This window comes from Lagopus leucura, unplaced genomic scaffold (assembly GCF_019238085.1).
Source record: "Lagopus leucura isolate 7727_CA_CO unplaced genomic scaffold, USGS_WTPT01 Super-Scaffold_1, whole genome shotgun sequence".
In the NCBI taxonomy this organism is placed as follows: domain Eukaryota; kingdom Metazoa; phylum Chordata; class Aves; order Galliformes; family Phasianidae; genus Lagopus; species Lagopus leucura.
The window spans coordinates 22,644,864-22,660,923 of NW_024962250.1; the positions used below are offsets into that span (position 1 = coordinate 22,644,864).

General features: G+C 41.5%; 1 protein-coding gene across 8 annotated transcripts in view; it reads left to right on the forward strand.

The window, feature by feature from the left end:
• The first annotated feature begins 2,614 nt into the window (after positions 1 to 2,614).
• The window catches only part of NRXN3 (neurexin 3), an 891,513-nt gene continuing 878,067 nt past the window's right edge, over positions 2,615 to 16,060 (forward strand). For all 8 annotated transcript variants that reach the window (XM_042869951.1, XM_042869967.1, XM_042869941.1 and 5 more), the window contains exon 1: positions 2,615 to 3,393. In XM_042869951.1, the coding sequence (XP_042725885.1) occupies positions 2,685 to 3,393 (709 nt within the window). In that variant the 5' untranslated portion in view covers positions 2,615 to 2,684. The remainder of the gene's footprint in view (positions 3,394 to 16,060) is intronic.

The following is a 16,060-nucleotide window of genomic DNA, read 5'->3' on the forward strand; positions in this document are numbered from 1 at the left end:
AGGGCTGCTTCTGGCGCAGGTGCTGACACCTGCCTGACCAGGAGGACTGAAGCTGCTGTGTGAGATCCCCTGTACAGGGCCCCCGTGGGTGATTGGGGCTGTGCTGGACTTGCCACTTCCTGAGCACAAGCTGAGCACAGAGCTGCCTCATGGAGCAGGGAGTTCCGCTACAGTAAATGTGAGGTAAAGGGAACTGTGAGCTGCTGGGAGCACATCGCTGGCTAATTTACACACATTATTATATTCCTATTCCCATCTCATCAATAATTCCAACTTGGGTCATCACTTTTTCTCTTTCCTCCTGCTTACTCTATTCTCCTTCTCCATAAATCATGGGCTATTTTAGTGGAGCCACTAGGGATCACAGAGGAGAAAGGTAAATGGACAAGAGCCACATACTTTTTCCTCTATTTGATTTTCAAAGCACCCCTAAACCCTCATGAATTGAATCAACATTGCGATTTTTGGGAAAACAGATGATTTGAGCATTTGGATGTGTTTTTTTTTTCTTTCTTCTTTTTTTCCTTTTCTTTTTACACATCTCCTAACACCTCCTTTTTCTTCCTTCCATTCTCCCAAGACAAGCTGTTAACAATTAAAAGGAATTATCTTCCCTCTGGTTTTGACTTGATTTTATTTGTGTTTATAGCAGTTTAGCTAACAAGCTCCACTCAGGCAGCTGCAGGGAGCAGGCCTGCTTTCCACTGGGCACCAAAAGCTGACGTTTCTTTCTAGCTTGAGGGTTTTCTTTTAATTGATCAATTTTCTTTTCTAAGTGACTTGTTTTTCTGTGCTGGCTAAATTTGCCAGATTGACAGCCCTGGAGACTTAAAGCTCCTGCAGGTCCTTAGGGCAGGTAAGGCAGAGGCTGTGACTGCATGACCTATCCTTTCCTTTACCTGGTGATTCTCCTCCAGCTCAACCACTGTACTTACTAGACATTGCTTTTCTGCACTGCCTATTTCTACAGCATCTGTGCGCCAGCACCTCTGGACCAAGGTGAGTGTCAAGCTTGGGAGGCATCTGCCAGGAGCAAGGTCTCCAGCAATTCACATCATTCATATCACTAAACACCTGTCCCAGGCAAATGCTGCCTCACAATACTTTTGACCCAGTTTGTGAAATCTGTGTTCGTGCTGTTTTCTGGGAGGTTGAAGGCCTTGATTCACATCACCTTCTTTCCTGCTTTGTATCTTTGCTAGTGTTAGCTGTTCCCTGAGCTCTTCTTATGCCTGGCCCATCTCTGAGAACAAGTCCCTGTGTTAATATATCCTAGCTTTGTGCTATCATTATTGTAATCTTAAAACATTCTTCTAACCTAGGCATACAGTCACCCACATGTGAATAGACAGAAGTGAATTAAATCCCAGTGCTAACAGGTCTAACTCCTTTTTACTAAAGACAGAAGCTTGCTCTTATCTAGGGGTGAACTTGGCCTTTTTCCAAACAATTAGACCAGGGTAATTGTTTAAGTGCTTAGACGGTTTTTATCATCTAATCTACAAGTTTCCTATCCTCTCAGCTGCAGGTTGCCATATATACTTTGGATAGCACATGTTTCCAGGTTACAAAGGTCCTTGTTAAAGTCCCTGAAGTGTGCAAGACATGTAAAGTAAAAGCAGCTACTGCATAACAGGCTGACAGTGGAATTGTCTTCTCTAATGTTTTCTTGGTGTGCTCGGTAGTCTAACAAAAGGAACAGAAGTGTGGGAAGTTTGGATAATATTCTTTCTTCATCGGTTCTTATATTCTAAAGCATGCTGGTCTTTGCACTGAGTATTTCTACAGAGAGGCAATTTTTAGTGGGGAAGCTTCTGTGCCATCTCTCTCATTAGTCACTGACATTACCTTCATCAAAGGGGTAAAATAATTTGTTGTATTTTTTTTTTTCTTGCATAGAGCAGGGGTGTGTGTAGACGTCTTGGTGTGTTCTCTATCTGATCCTTTTAGTTTTGATGACATAGATGTTCCTAATGCTTTGAAGGACTGTTCAGCTATCTGTAGGCATGAAGAAGAGGTCAGAATATCAAGAAATGTAAAGAAGATACTGGGCTTAATAAGCTTTGTGGTAAAGATATGGTTAGTAGTAGGACCAACCTTTTCTTTTTCTTCTCTTGACTCTGCAGGTCCTGCAAGTTCTCTGAGTGCCAAGTGTTGAATGATGAACTGGAGTGTCACCAGTGCACCATGAAGATTGACTTCACTTTTGCCCTCCCAAGGATCACATACTTTATGAATTCACTTTCTCTTCCATCTTACTGCCACCTCCTTCAGTACTGTCATCACTTCTAGGAAACCAGAATCTGAGGCTTTGGCTTCATCTCTGCCTTTCCTCCCTCCCAGGAACAACCAGTGTCACCTTTGTGTTCTGCTAAAACAAACCTCTGTGGGTTATTTTGCCCTTCACAAAAGTGCACCAGCTGGAGAAGTCGCTTCGTATACCCTGTACATCTGATATCCAGAGATAAAGGCCTCTGGATAATTGAGATCTTTGCTTGGAGAGGACGCATTTCTTCTTGGTCACGTGCCCTTGCTATTTCCCTTTCCAACTGCTCTCCCTCACTCTGTCAGTCTGTGCTCTCCTCTTCCTGCTGGATTTAACAGATTCAGTGTTGACTGCTGGAGTTGTCCTCCCAGTAGTGTGGCTTTTGTTTTTCTCCTGGTGAAAGCAGATTCTTGAAACAATGGGCTTCACTCTCCACTCTGTCTACTTCACTTTGAAGGTGAGTTTGCTGCTTGGCTCCTTGCTGGGTCTCTCTTTGGGTCTGGAGTTCATGGGCATCCCCAACCAGTGGGCCCGCTTCCTCCGCTGGGATGCCAGCACTAGGAGTGAACTCAGCTTCCAGTTCAAGACCAACGTTTCTGCTGGGCTGCTTCTCTACTTTGATGACGGTGGTGTCTGTGACTTCCTCTGTCTGTCTCTTGTTGATGGGCGCATCCAGCTCCAGTTCAGTGTGGACTGTGCAGAGACTACAGTTATCACAGATAAGCAGGTCAACGACAGCAACTGGCACTTCCTGATGGTCAGCCGCAATCACCTTCGGACAGTGCTAGTGCTGGATGGTGAAGCCAAACCAGGTGAGGTGCGTCCACAGCGTCAATATATGAATATTGTCAGTGACCTTTTTGTGGGTGGAGTCCCTTTGGACATCCGTCCTGCCACCTTGACCCTTGATGGTGTTCTGAGTGAGCCTCCATTTCAAGGATTTATTCTGGATCTGAAATATGGCAACTCTGAGCCGCATCTTCTGGACAGTCAAGGAGTCCGACTGGAAATGGAAGGGCTTTGCGCAGAAAACCCTTGTGAAAATGGTGGCACTTGCTTTCTTCTAGATGGTGAGCCACACTGTGACTGCTCAGCTACTGGGTACGTTGGCAAGCTGTGTTCTGAAGGTAAGAAAATTCTTCTATACTTCCCATTGATCTTTATAAAATTCAAAGAGTTTATTTGTCACTCAGCAAGGCTATGACCGAGCTCTTATCCCTGCTGGTGGCTGTCAGAGGAATTAAGGTTCCACTGTTCTTTTTCCAGCTGGGAATAATGAAGTGAGAGTAGATGGAGAGCATGAACAATTGCAAAAGGTGCCTTTTTGAAAAGATGCTACGTTTGTACCATGGGCTGATTTTCTTCAGCAGCTTATTGATGAGGGTGGACAACATGAATTGATATATACAGAAATACTCAGTATTGATGTTGATAAAAGCATTGGTAAGAAATTATCTCAACTATCTGGGTGAATTCAACAACATTTTACCAATGCTGAGTGAATTGTTGGTAAAAATGGGCAATGTGCATATGGCTAACATGATTGATTGACAGGACATTCAAAGGTTAAGCCACCAAAGTTGGTGCAAACTGTTGCTCTCTGTGGAAGCCCTGTACTTCTCTTCAATTTCTTGCATACTAGTTGCTGAATGGCATCTTGATTGTTTTAGCACCCTTGATTAAATTGCTTTGGGAAATGCTGAATTATCTTTTTTAGTATTGCAAAAGGAACAGGGGTTTGAGTGTTTCTACACTGTTCCTTGCTATGTTTGAAAATTTCAGTCCTGAAGTCTTAAGCAAACTGCATAATGAAGAATATTTCAGGGATCTTTCCTTGATCTTTAGCAGTGTCATGGTAATTAACTCTCTATGTGCAAAAGAGTTAAGTAAATTGACTGGAAATCAGTGTGAATTTGAGAATCTCATCTCAGCATTATTTTCTGACATTTGGGTTTAAGCACAACAATTTGAGCTTATGCTGAAGATGAAACTGGGCAAGAAGCATTCAGTCTGAAGAAGAAATAAAACCACTTCGAAATTGTCTTGCTTATCCATTGCTTGACCATTGCTTGACTTCTTTTTGGAATGCAAGTAGATTAACTGGAATTTAGTATGTGGAATTTGAGAAGTGTTGAAAGTAACATCTGTATATTGTTGATATGTAAGCAAAAAGGAAGTCAGTACTCTTACCAAAATACTGTGTAAATACGGCTCTTCTTTTACAGCATAAATAAGGAGGAGCAAGCATGTTTTTACAGGAAGGGAAGGTTTGGAAAACAAACATGACATCTATATATGTGTTAATTTTAAGTGCTATTAATAAGAAAAAAAATTATATCCAAATAAAAGAATAATATACATTACCATTTTATATAACTCATCATTTTTGACTGAAACAGCCATCTTAGAGACAAAGCTTATCGGATTTCTGGGATAATATTAGCTGTATGTGCTATGGAGATCTATAGTGTACTGAAGAAATACCTCCTTCATGCAGCAAATTTTCAAGTACAGTAATAAAATTTGAAGCATTTATTAATAATAAATAATTTTCAGAATGGCTGGTAAGGAACTGTGTACATTGATTTTTTTTTTTTTTTCTCCCCATTTTTGTTCAAGTTTCCAAGTCTTCCAAACTAGACTTGAATTTTTACATTCCACATTTTTTTCCTGTCTTTTTGTTCAGCATTAATCTGGTCCAAACCTGTAGTGAGCCAGAACGGTTTCCTTTGCTTGAACCATGAAGTATGTGGGGCTGGTGAGGCTTCTGGTTGTGACTGAGTACTTGAATAGCTGGGGCCCTGATGCCCAAGTGCAAATTTTGAGTGATGGAAGATCACGAGAGTTGCAGAGGCATGCGGAGCCTGAGTTATACAGATACAAGCCTTTTTCTGCTGCTGAGCTAATGAATCAAGACTTCACAGGTCAAAACATCAACAGAATATGGTTTTCATTGAATGTCTAGAGAAAATACTGTGACTGAGGCTTCCATTTACACCTGTGGGGCAGGTTTGAGCTCCATCCAAGGCTCAGCTGTGGAACTTCTGTATTTCCTGGGAGGGTGGAGCAAGATGAAATCCATCTTCTGTTGAAACCAGGGATATTTCTGTTGTAGGCATCGCAGATCAAGCAGCGCTATTGTTACCTTTTGAAGCCATGCGTCACATTGCTGTTTGTTTCCTGTAATGATTCATCAGTTTTCACCCCAACCTTCTATTAAGGCAGAGCAAAGAAGTTTGTCACGGTGTACCTTTTTTAATAAACACTTTTAACTTGTTCTTAACTGTGGTCTGTTCACATGTAAGATGCTGTGCAGAGAATTTTTTCCAGTGGAAGAAATACCAAGAATTTCCACAAACAATTCCCACCTTGTCCAGTCCTTATTATTATTTTTTTTTTAATTACATTACTTCATGTATGTTTGGTTTATGTTAGAATTTTATAATTAACCTTGTTTTCTGTCTCCTTTGTTCTGCAACACTGGTGATTTATGTGTGTTTAAATGCTGTCACCGTGAAATGTTACAGTGTCTGTGTAAACTGTGAGAAGGGGAAAAACAAAAGTTCAGTGGAAACAAGCAGACAAAGAAAATTGTCGAGAAAACAAAAAATGAACCATGTGAAGTCAAGTTACCTTTTTATCTGACTTTGAAAAACTTCAGAAACTTCAAAGGTGTTGGATTTCCACTGTCCAACTATGGCAGGACTTCCGCTGATGAACAGCAGAACACTGTAGGAACGGCAGGACACGCTCTTCCTACCTGTAGCATGATTAGGCCATTAAGCATCTTGCATATTCTGTGTTTGCTTTGTTCCAAGAGACTGAAGTGTTTGTCACTAAAACTGTTCCCCCCTTTTTGTTTTTTTTTTTTTTAACTTGTTTATTCTGCCTCTGGATATTTGCAGGAATTATTTTCAACATGGCTATTTTTTTTCAATCTTATTTTTGAAAGAGACGTGCCCTTTTAACTGGATATCAACAACTCCCTTTTTGGAGAGGATCCTTAATTCCATTATAGCATTTACTAGTCTGTAGTCTGTGTGTGTATTTTCATTTGGTCACGGGAGTTGGCTCTTTTAGTGGGAACTGATGGGATTCAATCAATAACAACTTCTGCTTGAACAGCTAAATGCAATGTACCTTTTCAATAATGACTTCTCTTGACAGGGTCTAGGCCATTACTTGGCTATCGACTAATACGTATGTTTGCAGATGGTAAAACCACAGCACTCTCATTTATTCTATAGCCAGAAAAATAAAAAATAAAGATTGGAACCTGCTGATCACATACCTTGATAGAATGAATCTCCATTTACAGTATTAGAGGCTATTGTAATGCAAAGTATAGTTACAGTGTACCTCTGTACACTGTAGAGAACAAAATTTTTTCATCATTCCATAATGAGACAAAACATTCTGACCAGAACATGCCCCAGTGTGCAGAAAGCTTTTTAGCACTTACTGTGCATACAGAGTTGCCAGCATTTTCTGTGTCATGATAGCTCATGCCCAGATGGGTATCTGTGCTGGTCATTGCTGGTCAATGAGAAGTACAATTTGTGTATTTGAGTGCATGTGCAAATGTGTGCACACTTCAGAAGACCTATCTGTTTGGAATAAAATGTGATACTATTTTTATTGCAGTTGGAGTAAACAGGTTCATTGAATCTGACAGCTCTGTAGGGTACGAAGGATGGCTGATTTGAGTAGCAATTAATTTGTATGTTTCCGGGCAGTGGTGCCATTAAATATGAAAGTTGAAGTCAGAGACACCTTCCCCTCTAATGAACCTCATCAGTCTCTGTGGGATCAGGCTCCTGCCAAGAGAATGAAGCTCCAGTAGAATGTGAGCAGCACAAATAAATATGTTCATGTCAGTAAAAAACAAAACAAAACAAAACAAAAACCCAACAAAACAAACAAGCCAAAACCAACCAACCAAAAAACAAATCGGGACATTTCCTACACAAATTTTGCAAACAGTGCTGCTAACAGCTCGTTGTGCACGCTGGCTCCTATCTCTCACATCTGCCCGCTCTGGACCACACTGTCATGCTTAGTCTGCTTGAAATTCCCTCCTATGTGGGAGGATTTGAAAGATGAGCTCATTGTAGTAGCATCGGAGGTACAGTTCTTTTGGTCCACGACCTCACCCCTCTTCCTAGCCCCTTCTGGACTTGGAGGGTGAAGGTGAGCAGTAGATGTGCTCAGAAATGGCATTAACTCTGCTTGTAGTTGCAGAACCAAGGCGCGGTGTGATCACTAGCTTCACAAAGCACCACGCTGAAGCCTTTGTGTTGCCTGCAGGGGCTGTTTCTAAACGAAGCCTGAATAGGGTCCTGATTGCACCTCTTCCCTTGATTACAGAGCAAGATTTCCTGGGGATGCTGCCTGCTGAATGACAGAGGAGCCCGTTGCTCTGTAATTATCACTCTTTTAACTGCAGCGGGAACAGATTTTTCAATAGCCCCTCAGCTTCGTTTAAAGAGACAAGTTACTGCAGAATTTATCCTCCACCTGCTCTTCGGAGCAGCCCAGTTTTTGGCTGCATCTAAAGAGACTGCCTTAGCCTTTCTTGTAGTCAGCACACCTCCCTGCCAGCCACTCCGAACTTTGTAACGCTAAGGGCTAATTTGGCACTTTGCCATCAACCTGATGGGTGCACTTAATTTGCATGTGCATTACATATATCATGTAAATCATACATTTTGTAATCAGAAACAAATGGACACGACCATAATATTTGCTTCCACTTGCATATTCTTTGATGGATGAATGTGAATTTGTTGTTGAATTCACCAGCAATAAACAGCTGCAGACCCTTCATTTGGTCTTGTGCTCTGCACTTGAGGACAGCAGGCAGCTCTAGGGCACACTGTGGGGGCCCAGATTTTCAGTGTAAAAGTCTGGAATTTTTGGTCTCGGAGGGCTGTGGAGTAAATGGTGCAAGAGGCAAATCTGCTTGTGCTCCAGCTTGGGTTATTGGGCAGAAAGCTGGTAAAAATTCTGCTCCTGACGTAGTTTTGTAATAGTTTTGTTTTTTCCCCCATCTCTTTCTCTAGCTCACTATTATTAGGTTATGTTCATTTGGTTCTATTTAAAATAATGATTCTTTTTCCAGTCTGGTTGTAGTTTTTTGATACACTGCCAGATGGCCACCAAAGATGATGTATTAAGATATTAATTAATGTTTCTAAGGTGCTTTGAAACTCCAAAGTTCAGTTTAAGCATTACTGGTTACTTAATAATACCACAACTGAGCAGGAGCCACAGAATTTTGGCTTAGACCCAACATACTCCTTCACAAAAATGGCCAATGAGCCATCTCCCATCCTTGCTCAGCGGGGTCTGCCTGCAGCTCCTGCCGAGCTGGGTTTGTCTCATGCCCTCCACTGCTTCTGATGTAGGGAAGCCACAGGGAGATTACAGACCTCTATGAAGTGTGCCACTGATTCCGTCGAGCTGCAATAGATGCTGACAGCTATATTCTTCTTGTTTCATTCTTCTGCATTATAGATGACCATGAGACTACAATCCTTTTCTGCTTGATTGCAGATCAGCTGCAGCCCTCAGGCAACAGACAAGTCGTAGCCGGCAGTCAGGCAAAGCCTGGACGTTGCCTTCACTGAAACGAAACAGGCTGTATTTGGGTACAGAATCAGACTGCGATTTGGTGTGAGGCAGAACTGGTGTAGGGTGAGAATAAGTTGTACGCAAGGTGGAGATGAGACTGGGGAGAAAACAGGATGAAAAAATTACTTTCTAAATGAATAAACCATAGTTTATAGAAGCTGATTACTGAGCAGCTGCTCAGTCTTAGAATTACCTCCCTGAGTCTATAACAGAACAGTGCTTGGCTGACTTCAAGAGTCCATCTGAATGGGCTGAGCAAGTTTCTGCAAGACCTACTCTGTTGTAGTGTGGGTACCAGCTCCCTCTGTCAGCCCCTAGACCAGCCTGGTGCGTCCTGCTCCTTCCCAGATGTGTGCAGCTGTGTCTTAAACTGGAACTTTGGTGTGTTACTAAGTAACAATTTTTAAAAAGGTAAAAAAACCTAATAATAATTATGCAAGTGTGTGGAAATGGGCATTTCCCTTTCCAGCCTTTCCAGAAAAAGGAAGGATCAGAAAGTTGTTTTTTAGGAGGTAGTTTTTTTCCCTTGTTTTAGCCCTTAAAAAAAAAAGAAAAAAAAAAAAAAAAAGGCTTCTGCTGAGCTAGGCTAGGCAGACTGTCATGAACGTCAGTCAGCAGTGAATACAGCCCTGAGCATGACAACACATGATGTAGCCTGTCTTTCATCTCTACTCCAGGATGGACATGTGCAGGTCATTTGCCATAGGGTAATTTTTGTTAAGTTCTGGTGGAAAACTGGAAGAGATAATTCTTCAGAATACCTTGAGATGCTGGAAACTGCGTGAGAGAGCTACAGGGAAGGAAGCAGAGGAGGAGAACATCCATCGAACAGGTTGGCACGGATCTGAGAAGATGGATGTCGGCACGTCAGCCACAGCAGTGAGCTCCCCAGCCTGGGAGGAGGTGGTTGGTAATCCATGTGACAGAACAGTAGAGCGGCCACCTATCCCAGGCCAACCTCTGATCTCACTTCACCTCTTGCTCCTTTGCTGACACACTTTGAACTCGCTGAATAGCAAAGCTTTTTTTCTTCCGTCTCTAGAAAACAAGGCAACTGCCATATTATTGCTGTCCAGGGACAGCAATGTAATTTTGGGGTGTATGTGTGTCTCTCTACCGCAATCCTTCATTGCAGACAAGCTCACTGTCATTGCTGATCTGACCTGCAGAGCAAAGCAATCCCCCTTGCTCCACCCATGAATGGTCCAGGAGCTGACAGTTGGGTGCAAAACAGGGAGGTGTGAAGGTGTCACAGACTTCTCAAAGCAGAACCATGTTGCACTGAAATGTGTTTATTCTGTAGTGGGTTTGGGACCTGAGAACACTGATTTCCCATTCCGTGTTGCTGATGGCATTGCTAGTAGTGCTGTTTCAGCTGGCTAGTGTTATCCTGAGGGGAGACCAAGGTTTCACGTATAACGAAAGTGGATTGGGGCAACAGAACAGAACTTTTGTATTTAGCAAGAAGGGACGGTCTGGTCATTAAAGCATTAGCTGAGTACCTGAGACTTATTTTCAGCTTCTTGAACAGGAGTCCTGCATCCCTGATCCCTGGGATGATTTGCTGGCAGAGTAAAGGAATCCGGCTGGAATCACCTCCGTGTACTTCACAGGGGATATGTACCACGTTACCTTCTATGATTCATTTTCCGTGTCTGAAATACATAGCCAATGGGGCTTCCTAATTCAAGAATTAACAACCCAATATGATTCTGTATGAGAAAGATAAAACCATATAAATACCATAAATACCAAAACAGGACAGTTAAATGATGATAAATGATGAGCACCAAGAAGGGTGACCTGGTTTGATCATCAGTTTTCTAACCTGGCTTGCAGTTAGAAATGAAAGTAGCTTTTCTTGTTGAGTGGCCATGTTTAAGGAGTGCTTCACATCTTCCTTTTTCGAAGAACTTTCCATTTTCCTGCAGCTTTATGCAGTGTCATGCTGCGTGCACATGGAGTTGTCCCAGCCTGGGCTGCGGCTGTGTTGATGGAGCCAGAGTGCCAGCAGCAGTGCAGCCCGCTGGGTGGCACGGAGCAGGTGCTGCACTGCAGGGTGCTGATAGGAACAGTGGGAGGAGAGCTTTTGGAATTTTTTTGTATCTGTCCCACTGCTCCACTGACTTCCTCCAAATGCCCTCTGTTGTGAACCCCAGGTGCTGATGAGATGCTTTCCCTTGTGCAGTGACCCACCTCTGCCTACTTAGCCCAAAGCTGGCAAATGTTTTGTATTTCTAAGGCACTAGAAGGGAAGGTATCTTGCTATGTTTCTTTTCCTGTAATCTCTGGCCAACATGACTGAACCTGCTTGTTTGATATAGCCAAGATGCTTATTTGTAGCTGGTCTGCAGTCTGCTATATGGGTGAAGGAGAGAAGGGATGTTTTGTTATCGGGATTTTAGTCTTCACATGTGAAAAATGGAATTCAGCCAGTAAAGTAACCTGAGTGAATATAATGTACTGGGTTTGGCTCTGAGTATTTGACAGACCTGTACCAGGACGGAAGATTTGCAGATGTAGAAATTTGAGTTATAGGTTAAAATCTGGCTTCAATTTGTAACGCTGCTCATGTGCCCTGAGCTTGCTTCTTGCTTGGCTGCTGCTTACTCAGAAACTTTTCTTGGACTGCATAGTCTCTTGGGTGGATTTTCATTTCTTCTCAGTTTGCTACCTCAGTACTTGAGTAAAATATTGTACTCTGAGTTTTCTAAACTTCTAGTGTGTCACCCTCTGCACACGTGTCCGGTCTTTCCTCATGCTTCCAGCCTGCCAGCTTGGCTTTCAAGGCCAGAGTGTCTCTCTTTACCTTTCTCCTTAAGGTAGCATAGAAGAAATGTGTGGAGGTAAATGCAGGTTTGTGCCCTGCGACTTCTCAGAAGCCCCAGCTGTGGCAGAGATGGCTAGCAGAGATGAGAGCAGCTTGTGTTGTGGTCTGTGAATTTCATAGCTCAGTGGTGTTTGCAGCCAAATTCCTTAAGCTCTTTTCTCTGTGTAGCTGAAAATATATTACTTTTATTCCCCAAAGGTGTGTGTGTGTGTATATATATATATATATATATATATATATATATATATTTAAAGGGAAGAGTCTATGGTATCATTATTTAATAAACTGCTCTTAAAAACAAAACAAAACAACAAAGAAGAGATGAGACTTGTGGAGAGAAGAGAAAACTGAGCAATTAAATTGCTTGTTTAGGACGAGTTGAAAGAAAACACTGGGAATCTAGCCAGAATTTATGTGTTTTCAGTCTTTTGCCCTCTCCTCTGTCGCTCCTGTGTGAGCTGCCCTGAGACTTGGGCTGCAGAAGAGGGAATGCTGTGCAAATAGACTGCCCTGTGTGATTCCTGCCAGACCTGTGTTGGAGCTGGTGATCTGTGTGGGTTCTTGTTATTCAGATAACTTTGACATCTAAGGAAAATAAGAGGAGATCAATGAACATAAAAAGAGATATGGATTGGATGTATTGTCATCCTGAAGCAGACATCTTCTTACATGCCTGTGGATGACCAGAGCTAGAGGTGTAGTCAGCATCAAAGATGAGGCACAACTAATGCAGGCGTACATAGCTTAAAACTTACAGGCTCAGGTACTGGTGGCTGTGTGGTCATGACAGCATGGGAGGTTGTCTTACAATGAGAGCAGCATGGCTATGAGTTTATTATTGAGTAGAAGAAGAAAGTTTTCTAAGAAAATTTTGGATGTTGCAAAAAATGGCTAAATCCTTCCTGTTCCTCTACTGGACACTGTGTTGTTGGAGATCTGATTTTTTGTTTGTTTGTGTGTTTTGTTTTGTTTTTGAAATGAAAAACAAACAAACAAAAAAAAAATCACAAAAAAACCCCAAACATTAGGACCTTGAAGCTCAATTTTAATTTAATTACTAACTTAGTTGTCGTTTCCTAAATTCTGTTTTCTTTTGTTACTTCAACTAAAATTCTCAGCTGTGCCTCAGTCACAATTAACACATCAACAAACTACAAGACCTGCTGGGCTTAAACAAATATTGAGCATGTATACCTATACATTTTTTCTCTGCTTCACATCATACGTTAACATGCATCTGTAAGGCTTGTCCTGTGGCATGTTTTGTTGAAAGACATATGAAGCAGAGTTTTGGCCAGATAAGACATCAGAATAAGAAAGCTTGGGACTGTCTTCCTCAATAGCAATGGTGGTTTCATTAAAATCAAGATATTTAGAAAAAATACTGATTTTGATGACAGCAGAGAAAGTAATCTATATCAGTTGTACATATATTGTGGCTTGCTGGCATTATTATTCCTAGTATGAATGTACTGCTGATGAGCTGTTCTTAATCAGTAAATATTTGAAGAATTTTAACACAGGAATAACTGTTCCCACACTGACTAAAAAGCTCTAATGAAAACCCATGAACTGAAACCCATTTTGATACAGTTGTGGGATCTGTCAGGCCCAAAAGTGGAGGCAGAAGAATGGAACCCAGCTTAGGTTTGATTCAACCAGAGAGAGGAGAACATATTTCTAGCCAGGGGAGCCTAAAGCACAGGTAGGATGATGAGTCACATCAATGCCCTTTGAAACTTCCCAGGAGGGAAGAGTGATGTGAAGCACTGTTATCATTTAAGTTCATTTGAAGTGACAGATCTGTAGGTATTGCTGTTTGTCAAGAGCTTCACTAAGGGATGGGCCTGAGGAATGATCTAGGGTGGACAGGACTTGGCTGGGTTATTCCCCATTTGATGTCTCAGATGTCCTATTATAACTGAATATTGTAGTCTCTCAACAGTGACAGGTAAAGGCAGCAAGGCTGCATATATTAAACAAGAGCTGCAACTACTGATTTGGGAAACAGAGATTGTCAGCAGTTTGGTCTTCAACTTTTTAGTGTGTTAAGTTGATCCCAAGCAGTTTGCAATGTAGCTGGGCCTGAGGACTGGACGATGGGCATTTTCAGTGAAGAACATAACAAATATTTCTGTGCAAGAAACGTTATTTGAAATGCAGCCAACTGGAGCTGAGATTTGGGCTGGATGAGCAAGGTGCTGCCTTTGAAGATCACTTGGGAACTGCACTAGTATGGCATGACAGCCACTCCTGTGCTCTGGGATGTTTTCCCTGTCATTGCCACTGCCAGTGTGGAGACTCCCAGTTTGCCTGAGGCAAAAGATAGCTAAACCAAACTGTTCAGATCTTCTGTCTGGGGAGAACAATTGGCTGTGATTTCAGACCTCATTTGTCAGTGGTGTTTAATTATAGCCCTGATACCACTTACAGTGGAGGTCACTGCTTTATTGTAGGTCTGTTTAGTGCTCCTTCTGGCCTTAAAAATCTATGAATCTATATTGCACTGTTTTGGGGCATTTGTAACATTTTTCACTGGTTTTCTTCTGGAGATGAAATTGCTTAAATTTCTTCTTGATAATGTGACAAAATGTTGTGGAAAGCTGACAATTTTCAGGTCTGGGAATGAAACGAAATGTACGTTACATTTGTTTTCTAGGTGTACACTTACCTATTTATTTTCTCCTTGTGAAGGTCTGACTGTGCTGTAGAGTGTGGGTGCCTGAAATACTTGCAGATAAAGTGTCATTAATGAGCTGTGCTGTAGGAATATATGGAACGTGCAGACCACTGTACAGAATTATTTTTTGCACATCTGAGCATTTGAATTGTATTCTTCTCAAAATTAATCTCATACACAAAGTCAAGAAAAGCCTTCATTCATACTGATGGAAGATGTGCTTAAATGAGAGCTAAACCAAAATCTCTTTAGATTTGTTGGTCTTATTTTTAAAAATGCTACTTTTAAGTCTCAGTTTGAAAAGTGACCCAGGCACCTCGGAGCTTTGAGACCAACTTGGGCTTCTGAAGAGTTATTTTGATCATTTAACCTTCATATAACATGTATTTCCTTCCTTTTTTCACCTCTAGAGGTTTGACCAGAAAAAGGACATTTTTCATTTGAGATTCTCTCCTTGCCTTTAATGGTTTTAATGAACTCTTTCCAAACTAAAATATATATATATACATTTAAAAACTGAGTGAAGAAGGAAAATTAGTTGCAAAAATCCTGCTTTAATTTGGTGCTAAGATTGTGAATTTCAGAATTAAATGGTAGTACCCGCTACAATCAAAATGCCACATGGCATCCATTCAAATCTGCTTCAGGCATCCTGCACTTGAATTGTGTGCAAGGCAGGAAAATAAAAGAGCTAAAATGCTGTCAGGTTAATAATAAATTGTGCATACATGTGGCACATTTCATCAGAGTATTCCTAAGCATCTCACAACTACTGATAAATCAGTCAGCCTTCACATCACTCTACCACACAGCAAAATGCGTGTTATCTCCATTTTACTGATGGCAAAACTGAGAGGCAAACAGACTGTGAATTATTGAAGGGTATCGTGTCAGAAGCTGCCTGAGGTGGGATTGGAATCCAGAATACTAAATCCTAAGTATTAAACAATATAGTAGTTTATCTAGTTTCATCCAAGTGTATTAGAAAAGCAACAAAATACTGTGGCTTACATTGAATGTGTGAAGCTAAAAATTAGGCTTTGTATTTTAGGAATTCTTGTAAAATGTCAATTGATGGTGTTTTTTTTTTTTTTTTTCCCAAGCTGATGGAATGGATTGTCCTTATCCATTAAATTCTACCCTTTGTGTCTGCTGTCTCGTAATTGTTACCTGAAACTGTCTTATTTCCTACCGTTTGTTAGTGTGTTGCACTGTTTGGACATTGCTCTTTTTGCTCTTCTGGCCACCCATCTTTTGATATTGCCCAGGATGCAGCTGGCCTTCTGGTCTGCAAGTGCACATTGCTGGCTCATGTCAATCTTTTCATCCACCACAACCCCAAGTCCTTCTCTGCAGGGCTGCTCTCAATGAGTTCTTTTCCCAGTCTGTACTTATGTCTGGATTGCCATGACCCAAGTGCAGCACCTTGCACTTGGCCTTGTTGTACCTCATTCACAACAAGCTCATTCACAAGGTTCACAAGCCCATTTTTCAAGCTTGTCCATGTCCCTCTGGATGGCACCCTTTCCTTCTGTTATATCAACTGTACTGCTCAGATTAACATCATCTGCAAACTTGATCCTGCTGTCTTTGACATTGCTAAAGACGTTAAACAGCACCATGAGTATGACTCCTTTGGTCAAGGTTAACT